The sequence below is a fragment of the Stegostoma tigrinum genome, chromosome 2 (genome assembly GCF_030684315.1).
Source record: "Stegostoma tigrinum isolate sSteTig4 chromosome 2, sSteTig4.hap1, whole genome shotgun sequence".
Classification (NCBI taxonomy): domain Eukaryota; kingdom Metazoa; phylum Chordata; class Chondrichthyes; order Orectolobiformes; family Stegostomatidae; genus Stegostoma; species Stegostoma tigrinum.
The window spans coordinates 79,558,646-79,585,533 of NC_081355.1; the positions used below are offsets into that span (position 1 = coordinate 79,558,646).

At 38.5% G+C, this 26,888-nt stretch overlaps 1 protein-coding gene across 6 annotated transcripts in view; it reads right to left on the minus strand.

Moving 5' to 3' along the window:
* phf14 (PHD finger protein 14) overlaps window positions 1-26,888 on the minus strand; it is a 247,953-nt gene that overhangs the window by 202,840 nt on the left and 18,225 nt on the right. For all 6 annotated transcript variants that reach the window (XM_048552144.2, XM_048552154.2, XM_048552134.2 and 3 more), the window contains exons 4-7: window positions 21,840-21,984; window positions 11,930-12,089; window positions 8,809-8,920; window positions 6,423-6,560 (exon numbers count right to left, since the gene is read on the minus strand). In XM_048552144.2, coding sequence (XP_048408101.1) covers window positions 6,423-6,560; window positions 8,809-8,920; window positions 11,930-12,089; window positions 21,840-21,984 — 555 coding nt within the window. The remainder of the gene's footprint in view (window positions 1-6,422; window positions 6,561-8,808; window positions 8,921-11,929; window positions 12,090-21,839; window positions 21,985-26,888) is intronic.

The window sequence follows — 26,888 nt, forward strand, 5'->3', positions numbered from 1 at the left end:
GGTGCTGTTATTTATGTTTTGTGGTTTAGATGATAAAATTTTGTAGTGCAAAAGAATAATCAGCACCAGATTGGATCAGCAGTTCAGTCATGTCTCACAATCTCCTGCTCTCAGGCATTTACTATACCTTTAATTCATTCTTGGGAGATGGACTCACTGGCCAATCTAACATTTATTGCCTATTCTTAGTACAATGGACGGCTTACTCGGTTGTGTCAGGAACAGCTAAGAATCAAACACTGAAGTGTATGTGAAACTGGAGTCACGTATAGATCAAACCATGCAAGGACAGCATGAACATTTTTGTGACACAGTCAGTTTCACATACATGTTTATTGATACTATTTTATTCTTCAATTTTTTTCCCCCTCAAACGATGAATAAAAATTCTCAAAATGCCATGGTGCAGTCTGACCTCCAGTTTTATGGATCATTAGTCTAAACACTAATAACATAACTCCTACACCTGCTACACATTTACACCACCAGATGCAAAAGCATGTTATTTTACTAATCATGAGGATGGACACCAGGTTGCAGGGATCAAAGGCCCATGTCAACATTATGCCATGCACTGTCCTAAAGTGGTCAAATTTCTTCAAAGGGGACAACATGATAGAGCCTGATCACCACCTCACTTAAAATCAAGAAATTTACAATGGACATCACTGAATTAGCAAGAACCAGAGCACTTGCTTTATTTAAACACAATGAGATGAACACTTCTATACTCTGCCCTCACTAAAAATCAACTAACTCCATCTAAATGGCAAGGATGGACCTAGATCATATGACACAGGAGTGGAGGTAAGGCTATTCAGCCCATCAAGTCCCCTCCACCATTTAATCATGGCTGATTGGCATTTCAACTCCACTTACCCGCACTCTCCCTGTAGCCCTCGATTCCTTGTGAGATCAAGAATTTATCAATCTCTGCCTTGAAGACATTTAATGTCCTGGCCTCCACTGCACTCTGCGGCAATGAATTTCACAGGTCCATCACTCCCTGGCTGAAGAAATGTCTCCACATTTCCGTTTTAAATTTACCCCTTCTAATTCTAAGGCTGTGCCCACGGGTCCTAGTCTGCCCGCCTAACGGAAACAATTTCCCAGCGTCCACCCTTTCTAAGCCATACATTATCTTCTAAGTTTCTATTAGATCTCCCCTCAACCTTCTAAACTCTAATGAGTACAATCCCAGGATCCTCAGCCGTTCATCGTATGTTAGGCCTACCATTCAAGGGAGCATCCATGTGAATCTCCGCTGGATACGCTCCAGCGCCAGTATGTCCTTCCTGAGGTGTGGGGCCCAAAATTGGTCTCAATATTGTAAATGGGGCCTAACTAGAGCTTTATAAAGTCTCAGAAGTACATCACTGCTTTTACATTCCAACCCTCTTGAGATAAACGACAACATTACATTCGCTTTCTTAATCACTGACTCTACCTGCAAGTTAACTTTTAGAGAATCCTGGACCAACACTCCCAGATCCCTTTGTACTTCTGCTTTACGAATTTTCTCACCATTAAGAAATTAGTCCATGCCTGCATTCTTTTTTCCAAAGTGCAAAACCTCGCATTTGCTCACGATGAATTTCATCAGCCATTTCCTGGACAACTCTCCTCAACTGTTTAAATCTTTCTGCAGCCTCCCCACCTCCTCAGTACTACCTGCCTGTCCACCTAACTTCGTATCATCGGGAAACTTCGCCAGAATGCCCCCAGTCTCTTCATCCAGAACATTAATAGATAAAGTGAACAGCTGCAGCCCCAACACTGAACCGAGGGACACCACTTGTCACTGGTTGCCATTCCGAAAAAGAGCTTTTTATCACAACTCTCTGCCCTCTGACAGACAGCCAATCCTCAATCCAAGCCAGGAGCTCACCTCGAACCATAAGACATAGGAGTGGAAGTAAGGCCATTCGGCCCATCAAGTCCACTCCGCCATTTAAATCATGGCTGATGGGCATCTCAACACCACCTCCCTGCACTCTCCCCATAGCCTTGATTCCTTGTGAGATCAAGAATTTGTCGATCTCTGCCTTGGAGGCATCCAACGTCCCAGCCTCCACTGCACTCTGCGGCAATGAATTCCACAAGCCCACCACTCTCTGGCTGAAGAAATGTCGTCTCATTTCAGTTTTAAATTTACCCCCTCTAATTTTAAGGCTGTGCCCATGGGTCCTAGTCTCCCTGCCTAACGGAAACAACTTCCTCGCATCCACCCCTTCTAAGCCATACATTATCTTGTAAGTTTCTATTAGATCTCCCCTCAACCTGCTAAACTCTAATGAGTACAATCCCAAGATCCTTAGCCGTTCATCATACGCTAAACCTACCATTCCAGGGATCATCCATGTGAATCTCCGCTGGACACGGTCCAGGGCTAGTATGTCCTTCCTGAGGTGTGGGGCCCAAAATTCGACACAGTATTCTAAATGGGGCCTAACTAGAGCTTTATAAAGCCTCAGAAGCATATCGCTGCTTTTATATCCCAACCCTCGAGATAAACGACAACATTACATTCGCTTTCTTAATTACGGACTCTACCTGCAAGTTAACCTTTAGAGAATCTTGGACCAACACTCCCAGATCCCTTTGCACTTCTGATTTGCCAATTTTCTCACCATTTAGAAAATAGTCCATGCCTGTATTCTTTTTTCCAAAGTGCAAAACCTCACATTTACTCACATTGAATTTCAGCCATTTCCTAGACCACACTCCTAAACTGTCTAAATCTTTCTGCAGCTTCCCCACCTCCTCAGTACTACCTGCCTGTTCACCTATCTTCGTATCATCGGGAAACTTCGCCAGAATGCCCCCAGTCCCTTCATCCAGACCATTAATATATAACATGAACGGCTGTGGCCCCAACACTGAAACCTGCAGGACACCACTCGTCACTGGTTGCCATTCCGAGAAAGAGCCTTTTATCCCAACTCTCTGCCTTCTGTCAGACAGCCAATCCTCAATCCAAGCCAGTAGCTCACCTCGAACACCATGGGCCCTCACCTTGTTCAGCAGCCTCCTGTGAGGCACTGTATCAAAGGCCTTTTGGAAGTCTAGACAGATAACATCTACCTGGGTTTCCCTGGTCTAACATACTTGTTACCTCTTCAAAGAATTCTAGCAGGTTTGTCAGGCACAAGCTCCCCTTACTAAAACCATGCTGACTTGTTTTAATCTGACCCTGCACTTCCAGGAATTTAGAAATCTCATCCTTGACAATGGATTCTCGAATTTTACCAACTACCGAGGTTAGGCTAATTGACCTATAATTTTCCATCTTTTGCCTTGATCCTTTCTTAAACAAGGGAGTTACAACAGCAATTTTCCAATCATCTGGGACTTTCCCTGACTCCAGTGACTTTTGAAAGATCATGACCAAAGCCTCTGCTATTTCCTCAGCCACCTCCCTCAGAACTCTAGGATGTAGCCCATCGGGGCCAGGAGATTTATCAATTTTTAGACCTTTTAGCTTTTCTAGCACTTTCTCTTTTGTAATGCCTACCGTACTCAACTCTGCCCCCGACTCTCCCTAATTGTTGGCATACTACTCATGTCTTCCACTGTGAAGACTGACGCAATGTAATTATTAAATTCTTCAGCTATTTCTGTATCTCCCATCACTAGCCTTCCAGCATCAATTTGGAGCGGCCCAATATCTACTTTTGCCTCTCGTTTGTTTCTTATGTATTGAAAGAAGCTTTTACTATCATTTCTAATCTTACTAGCTAGCCTACCTTCATATTTGATCTTCTCCTTCCTTATTGCTCTCTTTGCTATCCTCGGTCTGTTTTTGTAGCCTTCCCAATCTTCTGATTTCCCAGTGCTCTTGGCCACTTTATAGGCTGTCTCTTTTTTTTTTGATACATTTCCTGACTTCCTTTGTCAGTCATGGCTGTCTAATCCCACCGCGGATAATCTATCTTTTCTTTGGGATGAACCTCTTTGAATCTTTATGTTTGTGTATTTAAACAGCAGCAAATGTACTCAAAGAGAGTCGAATAATCATCAAGTTATCTGTTTCTTGTAAACTGTATGAAAACAGAGAGGTGGTGACATTCTGGTAATGTTAATGGACTATCAATCCCGAATGCCAGAAGAATCTTCTGGGCAAGAGAGTTTGAAGCTAAACATGACATGGTTAAAACGGATTTCAATAAAATCTGGCATTTGAAAACAAGCTAGACCAATGGCTACCACGTAATCAACGTTGATTGTTGAAAAAATACAGCCAGTTAATTTTATTTTTTAAACAGAAGGAAATCAGCTGTTCTGAAGTAGTCTGGCCTATAAGTGACTTCAGATTCAACACAATTTGGTTGACTCTTAACTAGAGTGTTAATCTCAACTACAATGGACAATAAATGATGTACAATGGACAATAAATGATGACCTAACCAATCATGCCCACAACCTGTGCACAACATAAAAAAAGCTGATGTCTGATGTTGAGTCATCCTGTGCAAATAAAATGAGGCTGAGCAGCAAAGAAAATTAATAAAAATTTATGAAAGTACAATAATGCAATCAAATAACTACTTCATAAGGTTTTACAGATACGAGTGACGTAAAAGACAGCAATGAGGAAAACGTGCAAGAATGGATCTTGAAATCGTAAATCAGAGTGCTTTAGTATCAGAGTCGGAGCCATTCAGCCACATAATGTTCTCAACATTAAAGCTCGTGCAACTTAAAACTAAAGTGGAAGTAACATTTCTATCATACCGATGCAGAAAGAATTTACAAAGTTCAATGAACCATGGTTTGAAATGAGATAGATTAAAATTAGAGCAGATTTTTGCTTAATGAAGACTGTTATCTTTAAAGAAAAAAAGACTGCTTTCACTAAGTATTGATTTAATACTTGCTAAAACTTTACTGATGCAGAACAGGTAGTTTGGTTTTAACTAATACAATGAGAGACACAGGACCAACTAAGGCACCATCATTTCCACATTAAGTCTTTTACCAACTCCAAGAGAAATGGTAGGGCAACACCAACCGCTCTACGTGAAATTCATTCAATTTGACCAAAGCTTTTGACAGTCGGTGAGGAAATGCTATGGAAGACCCTGTCAAAGGCTGGCTGTCCAGAGAAATTCATTAACATTGTATGATGAGGGTGACATTCTCACCAACTGAAAGAATTCTCTGACATTAAGACAGGAAGCAAGGAGAGATGCGTCATCACCCTCACACATTTCCTTGATTAGTTCATGGGATAAGGGCATTGCTGGCAAGGCAGCATTTATTGCCCAGAGGCCAGTTAAGAGTCAACCACATTGATGTGGGTCTGGAATCATGTGTACACCAGACCAGCTAAGGGATGGCAGTTTCCTTCCCTAAAGGACATTACTGAACCAGAAGGATTTTTCCCCCCCAACAATCAGCAATGGATTTATGATCATCATTAGACTCTTAATTCTAGGTATTTATTGAATTCAAATTCCACCATTTGCTATGGCAGGATTTGATCCCGGGCCCCCCGAAAGTTATCTGGGTCTCTGGATTGACAGTCCAGCATTAATACTACTAGGCCATCACTTCCCCCATCTTTACCACCTACATTCTTCATCTTGTCAAGAAAAAACTTCCCAGTGTAGTGGACATTGTCTATTGGATGGACAGAAAACTTTTCAACCTCAGCAGGGGATTGCAAGACGGCATGCCAGGAGCAGTACCAGGCATACCTGAAAATGAGGTGTCAGCCAGGCGAAGTTACCAAACTAGAACAAAAACAGAAATTGCTAGAAAAGCTCAGCAGGTCTGGCAGCAACTATGAAGGAAAAAATCAGGGTTAATGTTTCAGGTCCGGTGACACTTCTTCAGGACAGGGCTATTTGCATATCAAACAACATAAACATCAAGAAAGAGTTTAATTTGATTTATTGTAATCACAGGTATCTAAGTACAATGAAAAGCTTTGCTTTGAGAACTAATCAAACAGTAGGCATAAAACAGCTCAATGTAAAAAGATCTTTGATTTGACTTGTTTTTGATAGAAGGTGCGCCGAATGTGTGTATACCTACACCAATAATGAAATACCTTTTGAAAACCAGCAACAATTGATAAACTATTGAAACAGGAAACTGATTGATAATTTAAATTTTTTTAACAACAAAAATTAAAGTTTAAAACAGCAATGCTTTCTCATATTAATTACGTCGTCAAACTGATGCTTCCTCATCCGTTATTTCTTTATTCAGACCTTAATAAGCCATTTTGTGTTGCAATATGTAGATCAATGATATACTGAGCTGCTACATACATCTCTTTAAAATGACATTTAAGCATAACTAATAAGCAAAAAACCATTACCTGGAAGAACGGTTATGACATGGACATTTATTCTCAGCTATTCAAAACAGAAAAGGTAAAGTGGGAAGATGTAAAACTGTAAATGTGGGTTCACCTCTTCAGCAGCTGCTTCGGAAAGTAGCCCTTCTCTTTGAGCACAAGTCACGTGGAAATATGCTCTGCACATACCAGCATCACAGCTTACGCACACTCCAGTTCGAGCAAATCGCATGTCTTCACATAAACTACACTCCTGAACAAGCAACAGAAGAAAACCAGTCAGGAAGTTGTCTAAGCACTGTAGGTGAACCAAGGCTGAATGATTCAGCAGAAATCACACAAGTATAACATGAAAATACTATTATGACTGGGTTGATGGAGAACAAACACAACACACTTAGAATGTTCTGAAATGGTACTGATTATTTTATACGAAGAAGAATGGACTTGAGACAGTATTCAAGTTAAACTGCTCAATGTAAATGGATTTTTGATTTTGGTTTATTTTTAACAAAAATTCCTAAATGTGTATATGCCTGCTCTAATATTGAAATACCCATTGATACCAATGAGTGGTAAACTATTGAAACAAGAAAACTTTTCTAGAAATGGGCACTATTACAGCCAATGTGAAATGTAAAACTAATTACTTAAGAATCATGAAACCTACCACTGTAGCCCCGCAATTTCTACAAAAACTGATGCGCTGTATAGAACTATATGAAGGTCACATGTCAATGTCACGGCACACATTAAGAAAAATGCTTTTGTTCATACATTATGTGAGTATAACAAACAACTAAATAGTTAAAAAGGGCTGCAATCTTTACAGAAGGAGCCACAACACCAACTATCAGGACAAATCTGCCATGCAATATTTATGAATAAATGAGTGAGAATTAGCCATGTAATCAATCATCTGGCACATACAGAAAACTTTTTAATAAACTGGCATCTCGTGAACCAAGGCCGTGCCAGTCAATCAAATATTCCAGTTGATTGAGAGGTCCACATAATTAATGTTAAGAAAAACACACTAAGTAACAGAAACGCAACACAAGAGGTTTACACATCACTTATATTATTTACAGCATGAGTCACATCAATAATAATGAAACTTTGCCTTAAATAAAACTTAGCAGCAGACAGCCTTCTCATTCGCAACCTCAACTGATTATTCAGCCAAGACGGAGATCGTGATATTACAGTAAACATCAGGTATTTGAAGTATATAATTTTTGCAAGTTTTCAGTGTGGTAGTTCATAAGGTGTGGGCTAAAGCAATGTTTGCTGTATTATCATTTGTAGCTTACTAAGGAGACAGCGAAGAACCAAGGAACAGCTCAGAAACTGGCTCATTAACCATAAACTGATTCAGAATTCATTATTAAAAATAGGAATATAGGACAAAAACAGAAAAGGCTGCAGAAACTCAGCAGATCTGCAGTATCTGTGCAAGGAGAATCAGAGTTAATGTTTCAAGTCTGGCATTTGATGCTTTCGATCCTCTCGATCCTCAAGGCTCAAGAACCACCAATGCTGTGGGTAGAACGTTTATAACCAAGTTTCCTGTTGACACCAGGTTATTACCACACTAAGTGGTTGGGGGCAGAGAATAGAAGAGACATGAAAGTTTAAGATAAAAGGTCAAAAATGCACCAGATGGACTTCAACTCTCGGAAGTGTGCAGTTACCCCACCCCGCCCCCACTTCATTAGTTAAGAAAAAAATGGGATTTTTTCTAAATATTGAAAAGTTGGAAAAAGTGTGGAGAAGCAGAGACTTCCCGGCTTATACACACACTACTCATTAGAACTAGTGGACATTCATACATAATAATCAACATTAAGTGGAAAAATTTGTTTTCATCTCAACAGGGCTGGCAAACAAAAGAACAGAATCGATGGACAGAATGTTGTAAAAAGGTGTCGGGGGCCTCAGCTAACTTTTTGGGTTAAGGCCTACTGCATCTTCAGACCTTAAGTTTTTGACGTCAGCTGCCAGGCTTCCATTGGGATCAAAGGCAGTTGGGGAGGGTTGGTCAGGTGCTTTGCCAGCCAGAGGTTAACAATTATACTGATCTGGGGAAGCGGTGATTACTGCCAGTACAGAATCATCCTTTAGTCCTTGGATCAAGAAGGAATCCAGATGCAGGTGAGTGATAGAGCAAAAGGTGGTGCAAGACTGGAATCTGCAGATTTCCATGGGCTCCTAATGCCTCATGTGGGGTGCCTTGAGACAAGGGAATCACTGCCCAAAAAACCTACAAATCAAAACTCCCAAGAGTTGTACACATGTTTCATACAAAGTTCTTAGTCACATTTGTACACTTAACCTTAGTGGAAATCTTTGGTGACTGCCCCAAGATCTTTTTACAAATCATTAATTTTAATCAAACCTCTAAACCTGTTTACTGCCAATCTGCTTTAACATTATCCTTATTTCAGATGTTCAAGAACAAACCAGAACATTTTCAGGGTCACACAATTATACAGTCTTACCTTGGCACCATATTTTGAATAGTTCATTTCTGTAAGAGTAACAGGACGAAGTCTGTCTATATCTCCAAATGCCACACCAGGGACATAAAGGGCACACACAACATGAACCCACCTGAACAGAAAATGCACATATAATCAGTGAAACCAGTAGCACATTTAGCTCAGTGTCTGTGCTGGGAATTTAAAGCAGACTTGCTCTGCCCCACAGACCTCTATTTTGTCTGGAATCTCAACTTCCTCATTAACACAGAGATAACAAGGTGTAGAGCTGGATGAACACAGCAGGCCAAGCAGCATCAGAGGAGCAGGAAGGCTTGTGTTTCGGGCCTAGACCCTTCTTCAGAAAAATGGCATTTTCTGAAGAAGGGTCTAGGCCTGAAACGTCAGCCTTCCTGCACCTCTGATGGTGCTTGGCCTACTGTGTTCATCCAGCTCTGCACCTGGTTATCTCAGATTCTCCAGCATCTGCAGTTCCTGTTACCTCCTCATTAACACTACTGTTTAAGATTATCCACGATATCACCTGCCACCTATCTTTTAGGTAGCATGTCATACCCTGACATCATTGAAAATATTTTTTTCATTTTTCTTCTCGATCTTCATCTAATAACTTTAAATCTGTGTCTTCAGGTCACGGATCCTTCAACTAATGTGGGTAAGCTCACTCTACTCATCCTATGATTTTGAATATTTTTTGTTGGATCACTTCCGAACCGGTTTGTTCCAAAGACAACGCCTCTAACTTTTCCAGCCTATTAATACCTGAAGACTTACATCCTTGGTAACACAGGAACAGAGATCTTAAGAACGGGGGTATGCAAAGAGAACCTTCAAGCCTGTTCCAACATACAGCAAGATCTTGGCCGATCTGCTTGTGACCTCCTCTTCCTCTTGAAATTCCATAACCCATCCTCAACTCCCTCCTCTGTCAAATACAACCTAACTCAGCTTTGAATAATTTAAAAAGCCAACTTCTGGGAAAGAGAATTTCAAACGATAGGACCTCAAAATAAATCCTCTCCTCTTTCTTAAAAAGGGGGCCTTTTATTTTTAAACTGTGTCCTTTAGCTTTAATTTTCTCCCTATGAAGAAACATCCTGCAGGTATCCACCCTATTTAGTCCCCTCAGGATCTTGTGCGCTTCAATAAGACTATCTCTCACGCTTCTAAACACCAATGAGCACGTGGTTCTACAACTGATTTCAATGCTTATGTTTCAGCAAAGACAAGTGAAATAAACCAGCTTTTCATTATTGATCAGTAAGACGCACTTTTAGAAAATGGGCAAGGTTAGGATCTAATTTGGTAATACACTCCCTGCAACACCCATGTTTAGATATGAATGAATTACACAGGAAGAGGTTCAACTCAGGGAAGCAATGTCTCATGTTCTCATGGCAGGTGGATGTGAATATCTGCTGCATCCTGAAACAAAACCCCTTTCCCAGACAGATGGTGAGCAATGTCAGATCTAGTTAGGTCATTTGGCTAGACGGCTGGCATATAGCTCAAAATAATGTTAATAGCACAAATTCAATTTTCATTCTTGCTGAGGCAGACATGGGATCTGTCTTCTGAGTTTGCCCCTGAAGAGTTGGGGGTGGGGGGGTGAGGCGCAATGGCAAACTATCACTGACAAAAGAAATTAAGTATGAAACATTTGATGTCAATCAGCCAAGGATCTACATTTAAGCAAAGCACACAACACATTTTTTGTGTAAGCAGATAACGAAAATCTGTGACAGTAATTTAATGACAAACTATGAACAAACACCTTTGTTCACAGGCTAAGTGAAAAATTCTTTGTGAACTAATTTTAGAGTTTTTCATAATGCTAGAGATGGTCCATCTCAGAATTACAGATGTATCTCCTTACAAAGCTGTGAAAAACCTTTTGAAAAAAGGAAGAAGAATTGACTGAGCCAGAACCAGTGAGAAATGAGCAAGTTTTGACAAAACAGATGTGGTTTGCAATTATTGAATCAGAGCAGGCTTCCATTAACAGACTCACACTTATTCTCTCAAGCACAAGGCTGGCTGCATAACTAACCACTTTCAGCAATGCTAACAGTAACTCTTCAGTTCCAGTAAGTTTCCTTTTCCATTTTCTACTTTTGTTTTACTGACCTTTTTTACAAATCTGAAGCCTGGCCTTTAACATTAACAATTGTGAAAGGGGGTTGGAAATAACACAATTGGAAATAATTTGACTTTTTTTAAAAATCCCTGAATACTTGCTTATCCTTGTTACTTGACATTGCAGCATGAAACAGCATGTAAATTCCCAACCTTCTTTTCTTCCTGTGCCCATTTGGTTTATAGGGCTGCAAAATGGTTCTGTATTTTCACGCAGTCTCTAGACATTGAGAAAAGATCTTTTCGGCACTGTTGCCAGTTAGGGAGAAAAGTGCTTGCCTCAGTGCCTGCCGTCTCTGCTTTTGGAAAATTGTTTTATCTGAGAGAGATTTCTTTTTACTTCCTCTACAAAAAAATACGGAGGGGTAAACATTTGATAGATTTCATCTGCACTTCTGATAGAGGTCTCAAAGAGAAGTGCTACAATATTGTAAAATATGAATGTCCAAAGAGAGGTTTCCAAAAAAATAACGCTTAGAAAGATAAATTAACAGTTTATATGGGCAAATAAATTGAAGCATAGTGCAGTGATGATTCACAAGGAGAATAATGCAGGAGGCTGCAGAGAATCCAGAGTGTTAGTGGTGCCTACAGTTCCAACATATCAAATCTCCTGAATGATTAATGAAGCACGAGATATCAGACAGTTTAGAAAAATTTGAGACAGAGTACAAAAGTACCGTCTTAACTGGCATCAGTAGACGAAACTGACAGTTTAATGATCTCCAATCTAAACCTATAAGGCAAGTGCAGTAACAGGTATGAGAAATCAGGTATCTCACATTTTAGAAAGGAGACCAAACTTCCAGGAATGTTGCTAGAACTGTCAATCATAATGAAGCTAGTGGACTATATTTTTATTTTGGAAACTAAGAACTACAATAACTTCTAAAGGGGATGTTCTACAAACCACATGCAACAAGCCTGTCAACAAGCTTATGATACTTTAACCTTTAATGAAGAAATACAGACTAGCGCAACAAACCTTCCAGCATCCGTTTCTTTAAAAATTCCATCCATATTAGGACACAACTCACAACTTGGTGTTGCTCCACATTTACAAGCATCACAGAACCAGGGTTCCGTTGAGTTTTCAGAGGCGGAACTCATAATGGAATCACTTTCACCATCAACACCATAGCAACCTGCCAGAAGAGAAAGTACACTGATGAAATACCAAGGCTTCACTTCAATGACTTATCTTGTGATGTAACCCCAAGTGAGGGGTGTGTAAGTGACAGCATTAGCTGGAGATATACTTAAAATTGAAAATATGAACTTCACCCAAGTACCTTCAAAAAGACTCTCACTATTAACTTCAGTTTCAGAATGTTTCTCAGGAAGAAAGCAAATACAAATTTCACAAGTATAAAACAGAAAAAGTAGCATCTTAGGTGATGTAAAACTGATATTAGTAAAGATAACTTACTAACATTTACAGCTCACAACTTCAAACAAAATTATTACTTGCCTAAATACGTAAAAACAGTTCAACTTGTAATCGCAACTGAGATTCCATATAAAACAGAATAATTAAAATCATTAAAAACTTTTAACTTGTATTAGCATTCTGCTGTAACAACTCAAAATGTTGCATTTCATTACAATGACCTCACAGGAAGCTGCTCACATTCAATCCCAGATCCACTGTCTCAGTGTGTTTGCAATGTCAGTGCTGCTTTATAAAAATTACAAATTCCATATCTGAATTACATTGTGGGATTTTACAGATAGTCCCAAAAATAAATTATTCAATTTGTTCACTATTCTGTGAAATTGTATACATTTACTGTGTTTATTTAAGTGCCTCTACATACACATTAAATGGATTATGGGATGTATCAATTTGGAGCTATAATCTCAACCAACTGAAATTTAGTTGAAATCAGATCAAAATATCTCAGAATTGTAGCATTATTTGTATTCAGCATAACTGAAGTTGCAATAATCAGGTGTTGCCTGTTCATCCTATCTCCTGCCCACAAAGCTATCCAATCGCAGGGTGAAATAAGCCTTTGGGGCTTCCACTAATTGTATTAATTTGCTGAGGGGCTTATAATAAACCAGTATTTCTGGGAGCAAGAACAGTAAATTACACATCTTAAAAGCTTTCAGGTATTGTCTCCACTGACTAAAGTAAGGACCCATGGTGTTAGAGGCAAGGTATTAGCATGGATAGAAGGTTGGTTGTCTAGAAGAAAGTAGAGCGGGGTTAAAAAGAGCCCTCCTCTGGATGGCAGATAGTGGCTTGTGGTATTCCACAAGGGTCAGTGTTCAGACCAGAATTTCTCACTTTATACATTAATGATCTAAATGAAGGAACTGAGGGCATTCTGGCTAAGTTTCCACATGATACAAAGACAGGTGGAGGGACAAATTGTATTGAGGAGACAGGGAGGCTGCAGAAGGATTTAGACAAGTTAAGACAGTGGACAAGGAAGGGGCAGATGTAATACAATGTGGGGAAGTGTAAGGGCATCCTCTTCAGTAAGTAGAATAGAGGCATAGACTTTTTTCTAAATGGGGAGAAAATTCAGAAGTCTGAAGTCCATAGGAACTTGGAAATCCTACACTAGGATTTTCTTAAGGTAAACTTGCAGGTTGAGTCAGTAGTTAGGAAGACAACTACACTGTTGGCAGTTATTTCAAGAGGTCAAGAATATAACAGCAGGAAGCTATTTCTGAATCTTTACAAAGCTCTAGTCAGACCACATTTAGAGTACTAAGAGCAATTTTGGGCCACATAGTCAGGAAGGGCATACTGGCCCTGGAGCAGGTCCAGGGGAGGCTTACGAACATATTCCCAGGAATGAAAGGTTTAATATAATGAGGAACTCTGGTTCTATACTCGATGGAGTTTAGAAGGATGAGGGTGGATCTGATTGAAACTTACAGAATGCTGAATGGCCTGGACGGAGTGAACATTGAGAAGATGATGTTTACATTAGCAGGGTAGGGACTAGGGCCCGAGGGCACAGCCTTAGAGTAAAAGGAAGGCCTTTTGAAATGGAGATAAGGAGAAACATCTTCAGCCAGAGAGTGGTGAATCTATGGAATTCATTGCCACAGAAGGAATGTGGAGGCCAAGTCATTAAGTTTATTTCAAAAAGAGACAGCTAGGTTCTTGATGAAGGTAATCGAGGATTACGGGGAGAAAGTGAGAGAATGCAGTTGAGAAATATTGCAGCCAAAATTGAAAGGCGGAGCAAATGCGATGGCCCAAATGGCCCAATTTCTGCTCTAATGTCTTACAGTCACACCGCTTCCCCTCAACATCGTTTTAACAAAACCATAATAGTAAAGACAAAACAATCGACGTTTCTAACCTTCATATGTAATAAAATGTGAGACGGAGACATTTAGATGGTCTGGTTCAAAAACAAGCCACGAGAAAATGATTAAAAATATTCAAGATGCATCAGTTATAAAATGGAATGTTTTCATTTCAACCACCGTATGCACCAAGTAGTCACAGGTCAAATGCAAGTAAATATGACCAGGTATTAAGCAAGACTCAACCTATTTCAGTTTGTACAAAACCAAATGTTATTAGACACCATATATATTTACACACTGTAATTCATCATCTAAAGCTGCTACATATAGAGTGGAAGAATAATGTGTAAAATTATACACTTGATCTTAGCTTTGGAAAATATAACATGCTGATAAACTGAAAAAGTCATTGCATTTATAGCACAGAAAATAAATCGGGGGGGGGGGGGTTTGGAACGGAAAAACAATTGGAAGTCTCTCTCTTAATTAGATAGATAAATTTTCTGCCAAAATAACAAGCAGATTAGTTTTCCCAGGAAGGCAATCAAATTTCAAATTTGCAGCAAGTTTATCAAGTTCTTCGCTATAAATTACATGGAAGTAGGAAGGTGCTTCACCTTTCACCATGTCAATTGAACAGAATAACAAGTGTGGCATAAAAGTTATGTAACACTTGCCTTTTACGAGTCACTATACAACTATTTTCTAGAAATTAACTTCATTTTACTGCACAACACTTCTGTGCTTTTTTAATCCAGCATTACACTGATTTTGCTTCTAAATGATATTCCCTCTCATAGTAGCTTTTGGGTCCACGTACAGCACAGGGGCTACAGTGGTTCCAGAAGGTATATCAATGCCATAGTCCCAAGGGCAACTATGAATGGGCAAAAATAAATACTGGCCAACCAACAATGCCCAGGTCCCATGAGAACATTAAAAAAAAACAGCTCAATATATTTCTAATTATACCTTTTCAATGTTCTAACACCAGAATTAAGGTTTTTTTATATATAAGTTTTTACCAAGAGCCACATCTATGATTCAAGATCCTTAAAGTGCATTAAGTTTGAATTCAGGGTAGCACTACTTTTTTTGTTTGTCCACAGAATATGGGCTCAGTGGCTAGGCTAGCTTTTATTGTTGAAAGGTGCTGGGGGTGAACTAATCGGGTACCATTCAAGAGGGCCATTTTATCCTTGATATTGTCAAGCTCCAACTATTGTTGGAGATGCACTCATCTGGCGAGAAGATAACATTTAATCACTCATGAAATGTCTCTTGAAGGTGGGTGACAGCCACTAGAGTCAAGAGATGAGATGCTCGCTGCAGAATTCCCAGCTTCTGGCTTACTGCAGACACTATTTATATAGCTGGTCCAGTTTAGCTTCTAGTCAATTGTAACCTCAAAAGGTATCGACAGTACGGCTTTGAGGGGAATGCTATTGAATGTTGCAGGGCAATGGATAGGTTCTCTCTTCTTGGACAGAATTATTCCCTAGCACTTCTCTGGTACAAACGTTACTTGCCACTTACTAGCCGAAGCCTGGGTGTTGCTTAGATCTCACTGAATTTAGGCCTAAGCTGATAGAGTATTTATTTTTGTCTGTTCTCAGACTCAGTCATACAGCACAGAAACAGACTATCTGGTCCAACTCATTCATGCTGACAAGGTTTTGTGAACTGAACTGCTCCTACTTGCCTGCATTTGGCTCATTTCTAAACCTTTCCTATTCATGTAGCTGTCCAAATGTCTTTTAAATGTTCTAACTGTATCCACCTCTACCACGTCTTCTGGCAGCTTATTCCATGCATGCACCACCCTCTGTGAAAAAGTTACCTCTCAGTTCCCTTTCAAGTCTTTTCCCTATGCCCTGTAGCTTTGGTTCCCCTATCCTGGGAAAAAAAATCCTTGGCTACTCACCTTATCTTTGCCTGTCATGTTTTTAATCAACCTTCAAAAAGTCATCCCTCATCCTCCTATGCCCCAGGCAAAAAAGGTGTTCCAGCCTATCCAGTCTCTCCTTATAATTCGAATCCTCCAGTCTCCGTAACATCTTAGGAATCTTTTCTGAACCCTTTACAGTTTAACAATATTCTACCAATAACAGAGCAACAAGGACTGTACAATAATCAAACTGATACTGAAAGTCAAAAACAATTAAATCTAGAATATTCACTCTGCATTAACATAGATGCCAGAAAAGATAAAAGGCATATCCTACCCAATCTGACAGTTAGATACACTAACATTTGAGGATTTCTGCTACATTCATTCAAGTGCTGTCTTGAAATCAAGAATAGTCACTGTCAACTCATTTCCAGAATTCAACTCTTTTGTCAAGACTCAGACCAAGGTTATAATATGGTCTGTGGTACTGATCATTGTGAAGTTAATAATAGGGATGTTAACTGCACAATCAAGGAAAAGTCATTGATGAAAGGGACTAAAGCTGGTTTAACCAAGGACATCAACCAGAGAAATTTTTACAGTGAAACTCCAGAGCTGAGAAGATAAACCTCCAAAAACCATAACCATCTTCCTCCTTGTCAGGCATGAATCCAACCAACAGACCAACAGTTTGAACAATAGCTGCAATGAGGGAAGGAGCTGAGTAGCTGTAGAAGAACGCAAACTGAGTAGTAATGAGCAGGTCATTCTCTTGCAACTAATGCTTGATAGAACTGTTGACGATTTCTCCCATCACCGTGCTGATGATAGAGTGAACTAATAAGGCAATATCTCGCTAGACTGCATTTGTCTTACTTTTTTGTGCACAGGCACATTGGCAGGTAGATACCAGTGTTTTATTTGCATAAGGATGGACAGCTAGGTCTGAAACACAACGTTTACAAGAACTGCCAAATACTGTTAAAGCCCAAAGTTTCTGCAGAATCCAGTGTCTTCAAGCTGTTCCTTAATACCACATGGAACGGACTGAAAACTGGCAATAATGCCAGGAATGTCTGGAGGAGGCTAAGATAAATTATCTACTCGACACTTCTGGCTGCAAACACCTGTTTTGACTTTTTGTAATAATGTGCTTCGCTCCACTATTATTGAGGATGGGGATATTTGTTGTGGCTGTATCTCCTATTAACTGTTACATTGTCCACCACCACTTGGGAATATCTTCTGAAATTTCAGCTAAATTGTACCCCACAATCTTATATCAGCCGAAGGAAGAGAAATTTCCTGAATGCCAGAAGCAGATCCAGAGGTCCTGACCGCACTAACCAAACAAACAGCAGCAAAACAGCAGTTTGCTGAGAAATGAATTTCAACTAAATACATTGAAGTGACTATTGTTTTTTAAATAATTTAACTAGTAATCCCATATTGTAAATTAAGTTAATCAAAACGGATTAAGCAGCAAAATGAAATATGGATTGAAAATGCATCGAACAAACATACTATGTCTTAAATTGTGTTTCACCATTAACCAGTGGTACCAGTTAAACCATCACTGGAAATATAGTTTCTCAAAATGGCATCAAGCTGGCATGAAGTAACAAATATAAACCTTCACATTTCGATGAGAAGGACATGGCTCTAACCCTTGCCTATACCCAACCAAAATAATTAATCAATCACCTACATAAACATGAAAAAACTCAGGCACTATTGCTCAAAACTGTTGCGGTTTAGTAAACATTATTGGGTAGCAGTTTAAATTACAAAGCTAACTTTTGCAATGATATTCTGGCATAAAAAAGACTAAGTAGTTCAGATTAGGTTGTACTGCAATGGTACTTTAAGTATAATAAATTGATATGGACTGGAAGTGATCTCCTTGAAACTTTTTTTCGCTACAACACAAATCAGCACGTAACAAAATTTACCGCTTTATGGCCCTCATAAGATGTTATGTAATGAACTGAAGGTAAAGTGTTATATTTAAGCTGGAACAAATATTAACTTTCCATTTAACCTTAATTTGCAGCCTGTTTAAATGATAAAGTGAACAGCAAAGTGAAGAAGCTACAAATGCTATAATAAGTTTTGACCAGAAAAATAATTAATTTGCAAGTATATCAATCAGAGGAAAGAATACTGAAAACCTACTACTTGATTGCCAAAAGTCCCAATAAAGTATTTTTCCTTTAACTGCACACAGAACTGTGGGTTCAGTCCTTAACTTCACCCACATTCCTTTAATAAATGATACCAACCAGCTGCTTTTTGTTAAGATGACATTTACTTTAGAGCAGAACAATCCTGGCATTTCTACTGTTAAGTGTTCATTCAGAGATCCAATTCACATCTTTTCAATTCTGCCACAAAAGAAGATGAATTCTCACAGAAAGGGTTTCAGAAAGAAGCACAGCCATGTCAGTCTGCAGACTGGATCTATCATTTGTTGCGGTTGCAATTCACTAATTTTTTCCATATCATGGTACAGCTGATTCAAAATGGTTCACAAATTTTGATGCAGGTTTGTTCTATGATTAAAATTTATGCACCTTACTCTGCTGTTTCCAACACAGGTCAAAACTGAAGCTTAATTTTTGGAAAAAGCTGACTCCTCTTGTGGGACAGGCAAAACTCAAAAATAATTACCATCTGGTCATTACAATATACATAACAATTTTATTTATGCTAGTTAAATGGAATTTTGTAACTTTTCTACGCCAAATATGCACACTCCTGGTACAAATGATTCTGGTTTGTTAGTGGTTGTATGTGGGCTCAACATACTAACTTCACAAACAGTTCCCACTAAATATATTTTGTGAAAAAGATGCAAAATTCCATAAATGTTTACCACTATTAGGTTTAACAAGAAAACACCTTTGCCACAAGGCATATGCGCAATGCTAGCAGGATCTCCAGCATTGATGCTGACAAGTTTTTCTTCATCCATCAACAGATTTTAAAAAAAAAAGGATGAACACTTGTGTCATGGTTTTTAAAACAGGATTTCAACGACTAAAATCTCATCCAACATTTTTTTGAAAATAGTGACTTTCACAAATAACTGGTAACACTGACAATCTACTTGACTCAAATGCAAATTTGAAAGAGCTTTTTATTTATTACACTGTAAAGCCACAAAAACAGTGCATCATTTTCAAAATGAATTTTAATTGCGAGAAATTGTATGGAAATGATCAAAACCGTTAAAACATTAAATTCAGTATTATTAGCTATTTGTTGCAAAATGCAAAAGTGGCTCCCATATACAAATTGCACCTTAACTTTGAGCTCATTCCATTCCATTTTCTGAACTCAGGTTTATATTTTGGGCTTATTCAAATCAACCTTGAAGTGGTAATTATATCAGAAAATTAACTTGATCTTGTGCAAAAACAGAAAAGGATCGAGGTGGCTAACAATTATCAAGATATCACCTTGTTAAGTATGGAGAGGAAAGGTTTGCTCTCGTTGCTCTGACTTGATTGCACAAGCCGGCATCGTGTATCTACCGAATCGTAGTGTGGCTTCACAGCTGGCAGATTCACAGTTAACATGATTTTATCACTTTGCCAGTTAGAGAAAGAGTCATGAGTAAGAGGCACTCTACAAAGCTTCATGAACACCTCCAAGGCCTTTGATCTTATTAACTCTTTAAACTGCTACATCACTTCTTTCCAGAGGACAGGGACAATTTTGTCAGTGAAAATGAAGTATCACTGAAAGCGTTCAAGATCAGCGAGGTAAGGCAGGAACGCATCCTGACATCTGTCCTCTGACACTTTTCTCTAATAGTATAGTACTGTATATTTTTGGTGATCAATTAGTCGACTTGCATGTCAGGGCTGACAGCAAACCATTCACTTAAAACTCCAGATCAAGACCAAAGCCCGAAGTCCTAGTCCATGAATTGCTGCTAGCTGACGTGCCTGCAAATTCATACTGAAAGTCAATTCCAACTCCTTGTTAAATAGAAATCCCAGGCCTGCTAGGTGTTTGAATTGACAGTGTCAAGATCACCAATATTATGGCACAGAATGTACAGATTTCACTTTCTAAAAACATTCACCACCTCATTCTGGAGGACGTCAGCAGGTTCACATACTTTGGATCAACAATCTCCTTCTTGATGCAAAAGTAGAACAGCAAAAATCACAGTTGCCATTTCAAGGCTGAATGTCAAGTGTACACCAATAGCAAATTAAAGAAAAATATAAAAGCTGTCAGCATATCAGGCCTGTATTCTCTGTTGCCTCCTTCACAGGTAAAGAAAGGTGTTGAACTACTTCCAACTCCATTGCATTAAATGAATTTGGACATAGCCTGGCAAAACAGAGTGCCATGGATGGAAATACACAAACTAGCAGGGATCTCCAGCAACTCCACAGGGTATGTCATGTGAGCTAAATGGATGACAGCCACATTCTCAGAAACCTCCTAAAGTGAAAGCTTATTATCGCCCCGACACTCCCCCTATCGCATACCTGTAACCACGCATTTCCTATCGTGACCTACCTATCCTAGACATTCCTGGACACTATGGGCAATTTAGGATGGCCAATCCACCTCACCTGCACATCTTTGGATTGAGTGAGGAAACTCACGTAGACACAGGGAGAACGTGCAAACTTCAAGCAGACAGATGCCGGACGGTGGGATCAAACCCAGGTCCCTGGCTACATGAGGCAACACTGCTAACCACCGAGCCACTGTGCCACCCCTTGTACGAAATGTGTCCATTCCAAAACTAGGATGGGAACAAGAATGCAAACTTCTTGTCCTGAATAGACTACATATAAGTTTTGAACTATTTTAAATAATAAATCATGAAGCAAAATACACAAACTCTTATCAGGAGACAGACTTCAATTACCTTTCTGACAGGAATTAATTAGCACATTATTTTGGTAACAAAGTACATTAAAACGCACGAGAGCTACTAATCAAGCTGTTTGTCACTTTTCATACAGTGATGATTATTGTTTCAAGGCATACAAGAAGTGGCAAATTGTACAATAATGGGCAATATGCAATTCTTCAAGGTAAATTTGCACTAACAAGTATAATAAGCCAAGCGAAAGCATATGGATGGACAAACAATACGAAGTCAATGGTCAATGAGAGATTGAATTGGAACTTTCAAATTAGTTTCTGATAACTAAATGATCACCATTCTTCAATCATAAGGTCAGGAAAAAAGAAATAATTTACTGATGATTGCAGTGTTCAGTACTATTTTTAACTTGAAAAAACGAGCGGCCACACAAACAACAGGCAGTGACCACTTCAAACAAGAAAGACTATCTCTCCGGAACATTTAAATGCATGATCAGCACAATCTCCAAAATCAAAATGCTGAGATTGAATACTGATGAGAAATATTACTTGGCTAAGTTGAGATATTAAAGTGTTGTAGAACAAAACAGAAATATTTTTAATAAATTTTCAGTAATAAACCAGAAATTAATCCCTTCATCTACCAAACTGGTACCAAAAAGCAGTTACTACTTCAGTAATCACAACTGTACTTAACTTAAATTCCAACAGTTGCATGATACAAAACATCCCTGACAGAGAAGCAAACTTAGATTATAATATGCTGTCATCCATGGTCTTTTTGTTTCAAACTACATTAGTTAGACAGACTGAAGATGAATAGTTGATATGACCACGGTTACGTAGAGCTAAATCTCAAAGCATTTACCTTCATGTACAGTCACTCCACAATTGTCACACTGAACAATTTCATCCGCATCTTCACTGTTATCTCCCAGACATACACAGCATATCTGCACAAAGTCCATTTTCTGAGAACTGAAGTTTTGTTCTTTGTCTATTAAAAAGGAGTCCTAAAAATTAAAAAACAAATTGTAATTGTGTGACAAACTGATGACCAGTGAATGCAACATAACTGCAGAGTGAAGGGGACAAGTTCTGAATTCACTGCATATTATCATACACAAATCTCAAAGCTACAATATATAGATGGTCAGAGACTCTCCGAGGCATGCATTGCACAAGTTTCACATCACAGGCAAACTGAAAACTAAATTTTGCATCAAAATAAGAGCTAAAAGGACAATCAAAGTTCTGTGGACAGCTACACAACACGTGTTTTCCACCCAGCACATGAGAGATGGGCTTAAAAGCTGGTAATTGGAATAATACAAGCGTAATGTCTGCAGTTCTTTAACCAAGGATGCCACCTACTGCATTAGGATATCTATCCTGGAAGTAAATTACTTTTGGAATTCAAATTCTCTTAAAAGCACATGAGGTTTTTCGATCCTCAAGATGCTTATTAAGGATTTCCCAGCAAAGTTACTTCTGAAATAAAGCTGGAACTCCAACTACCAAAGGGAACTGCAATTTTGAGAAAGGATTGCATAGATTTCTTCCTTTTACTTCTAGTTGGACAATTCTGCCAGTTGTTTATTCCATTTCCGACTTTCCATCTGATAGGAACACTAACTTCCAGTCATAGGCTGTTATAGAGTTGTAGAGACATAAAGCATGAAAACTGACCCTCTGCTCCAACTTATCCATGCCAACCAGATATCCCAAAATAATGTAGACCCACTTTGCTAGCACTCTAAACCTTTCCTATTCACAGGCCCATCTAGATGCCTTTTAAAGGTTAAGTGTACCAGCCTCAACTAATTTTTCTGGCAGCTCATTCCATACATGCACCACCCTTGTGTGAGAGAATTTCCCCAAAGTCCCTTTTAAATATTGCCCCTCTCACCTTAACCTATGCCATCTAGTTTTGGACTTCCCTAAGGGAAAACATGTTGGGTATTCATCCTATCCACACCTCTCTTGATTTTATAAATCTCTGTAAAGTCAACCCTCAGCCTCCGACGCTCCAGGGAAAACAGCTCCAGTCTTTTCAGCCTCGTCCTATGGCTGAAACACTCCAACCCTGGCAACATTCTCGTAAATCTTTTATGAACTCTTTCAAGTTTCACAACATCCTCCCTACAGTAGGGTGACCAGAACTGAACACCGTATTCCAGAAGTAGCCTACCAATGTCCTGTACAGCTGCAACATGACCTCCCAACTCCTATGCTTAATGTGCTGACCAATAAAGGCAAGCATACTAAACACCTTCTTCACTAACTTGTCTCCCTGCAACTCCACTTTCAAAGAAATATGAAGATGCACTCCAAGGTCTCTTTGTTCGGCAATACCACCCAGGACATTATTATTAAGTGTTCACGTCTTGCCCTAATCTGCCTTTCCAAAATGCAGCCCCTCATTTATTTAATGAAACTCCAACTGCAACTCCTTGGCCCATCGGATCAGTTCCTGTGTACTTGGTGGTAGCCTTCTTCGCTGTCCACTACACCAACAACTTTGGTGTCACCTGCAAACTTTCTAACTATACATCCCACGTTCATATCCAAATCATTTAGTCACCCTAAATAAAATAACAGGAAAAAAGAACACTCAAACAAACAAATTTTACTACGTTCCAACCATCCACAAGGCAATAAATTACATGGTCTGTTCCCTGGTCAGAAGATAAACTGACTATTTTCTATTCCAAGGCTTTCCTTCAATCTGGAAAACCACAAGAATAACACATCCATTATTCAAATAATGCAAATGATTACACTTTTGTTTTAAGCCAAGTATGCCTACCTCGTTTATTAAGACTATTATACTATTAAGACATTACTGATTCTAAATTTGGTTTAAAAAAAGTCTGTGTGGTTTGATACACTCAAGATGTTTATCAGGTATTGCCCACCAAATTTACACTTAAAATTGAATTCCTAAAAATAAAGTGTTGTACTTTCTAAACATTAACTATAACATCAGGCATATATGAAAATATTTATACAAAGGTGAGAACAATCTTTATTGCATCCCTCATCTTATGGTAATGCACAAATACATTCTCCAGCAAGTTACAGTTTCCTCCAATGTACTGGCAAACCTGTTGCATTTAAATATTGCCAAGCCTCTCAAATGATTTTGCCAATTTTTTCCTTTTTAGTACATTTCCCTAAATTACAATAGTTTATAGCATTCAAAAAAACAATTCTTTGCCTGTAAAGCACTTGGAGGCAATCCAAAAGTCATAAAAATCTAGTTCTTTCTTCCAGTATTTCTAATGTAATCCAATTTAAATCTTCCAAACCTCTTGGTTCACAACGCTTGACTTTTTTTAAAAAATAAACTCAAGATAGTTCTGTTAAGAACCTGGTAGGGAGAACAGTAAACAAAATAAACAGATCTATAACTGACCCAAATAAAACACATTGTAGAATTGGATTTTTATTTCCTACTTTAACACAAATTAGAATCCACATAAATGAAGTATGAATTAACAGCCAAATGATATTTATTACAAACTATAAATTACAGATCAAACAACAAGTACAACAAAATCAAGAGGTTCCGAAACATGGTTCTACAATTACGTTCAGTCTTTTTAACTTGGGCTTTGGAATTATATTCTCTCATTTTTCCCACTCAAGTAGCTGGTATTGTGTCACGTGTAATAATAGTTTCAATAAATAAGAATTGCCCAGAAACTGCTATCACCTATATGACACACTTCTGCAGAACATCCTTAGCTAGATTCATAGCAATTTTGACAACACAGATTTTCCAAAAATTCCTTGAAGTCATGAACAAATCTGGTTATAAAATGTCTGATTGGTGAAGACAAATCTAAATTGATCAAAGCCCAATTCAGAATTTCTGCTTTGGCCACAGCTTCAGTTTTAAAAACAATTCACCCCACGCAGACACAGCTCCTTGTTGCTCTCCATTCTTCTTTACAAGAGTTGTTTGTTCATTCTGTCGTCTGGCTAGATGCACAGAAAGCCTTTTTTGGCATCTTACACTTTGTTCCTGTTGGTGCTTCTTCCAGGTTCAGGGTTCCCAAGTCACAGAGTAGCATTTTCTAACATCCAAGAAAGTTACAGTTGCTCATTTCACAACTGATGCAAGCCTCTTGCATGCTCTTTCCAAGTATTCTTACAAATAATTAAAAATTCCCTGACATGCTCACAAGATTACAAATTCTCTTCTCACGTTGCTTAATGGTCAAATGCTGTCACATTTTTACCTGTTTAAATTGAGCAGATGAACCACTGGCTGTGGGTCCATAGTTTCATTATTCACGGTTTGGTTGTGCTATTACTGAATCAGAAGGTTAAGCTCAATCTGCAGAAATTTGAGCACAAACTACTGTTATGCAGTACTGAAGAAATGGAGATGTCTTTTGTCTGTTGCCGACTGTTGCATATCATATTAAACTGAAATTTAATGGCCCTCTCGGATCAGCATAAAAATTTCCATAGGATTATTCCAAGAGCAGCAGGGGAATTTCGTTGACGTTCTCAAAAACATTTATACATTCACTAATATTATAAACCGATAATGTGATCAGCAGTTCCTTGCTGATTATGGAATCTTGCTGTTCCTTGATTGCTGCTGTGCTTGCCTGTATTTGCCACCCCCCCGCCCCCCACAACGCCGAGTGATATTTCAAAGTACTTCATTAATTATGAAGTGTTCATGAAATTGAGAAGTCATGAAAGGTCCTGTTATCCAGTCAGGAGTGAAAGAAAACAAAATTACCTTACAATGTCACAAAAGACTATAAAGAGCTTGACTTCCCATCTGTCAATGCCACATTAAGCAGAATATTCTACAGTTAGTGAACTGAGTTGAGAACATATTCTACCTTCAAGCACTGATATCAATGTACTTGATCACAGCACAAAAATGAATGACTATTGAGCACTCAATACACTAATTCAATAGAGAAAAAGAAACCGGAAAAACCATGCAAACAACAAAATTACTGCAGACGATAGGTTAAGAAGCTATACCACATGTTTTCATTTGAACGGGAACGACAGCCAGGAATCAGCCTCCAAAATTTGTCAACAATTAATCAATGTCACATGTTGTTTAATGCAGAACTCATGCCAACAACAGAACGTGGTCAGCAAATTTCCTCATTCCATTTTAAGTGCATCTATATGTATTTTCTTCAATTCAGATGTTCTTTCAGCATTTTGCTTTTAAACATACAAAAAAAATTTCTAGTGAATAACTTTTGAAAATCTCCCCAATTTATCATTTACAACCATTACAATACAGGAATCACCTAAGTGAGAACATAATGGAACACAATCCTTTAGCAACTTTTTGTAACCTTACGGAAACTTTAAGATCTTCCCCAAGAGTTTGGGGAAACCTCAGTTGGAACTTTTAACTTTGGATTTTACTGTTGACTTTAAAAACAAAAAAATTTTCAGCAAGGTATTCCTATGATGTAGATTACCTTTCATTAAGTATGCTAAATGTAGAAGCTAATACTTAAATCAACCAAATATGATTTAAAATCCCAGGGAAACCACTTTCAGAAGACTACATTAGAAGTCAACATAATAAATTGTTCGATAACATGAAAATACAGACTATTAATCTTTAAAATCTCAACTAACTTAAAAGTTTTAGACTTTGGGATTAACAGAAAACGTTAAAAAATGAGCTGGGAAAATTTAAAAAGTTGTCGGACCTAAAAGGAACTGAACTCTGACTGAATGTACAAAGAAATGCTGAATGGTGAGGACTACCAAACCCCCAAAATAGGCTAATCAAGGTGTAATTAAGTAAACATTAAAATTCGTTATCTGGTCTGTAGGGCTCACAATGAGATCTTAAAATGTCTCTGTAGAGGCTGAAATTTCTTCAATATAGGCATTATTAAAGAAAGGTTTAAAC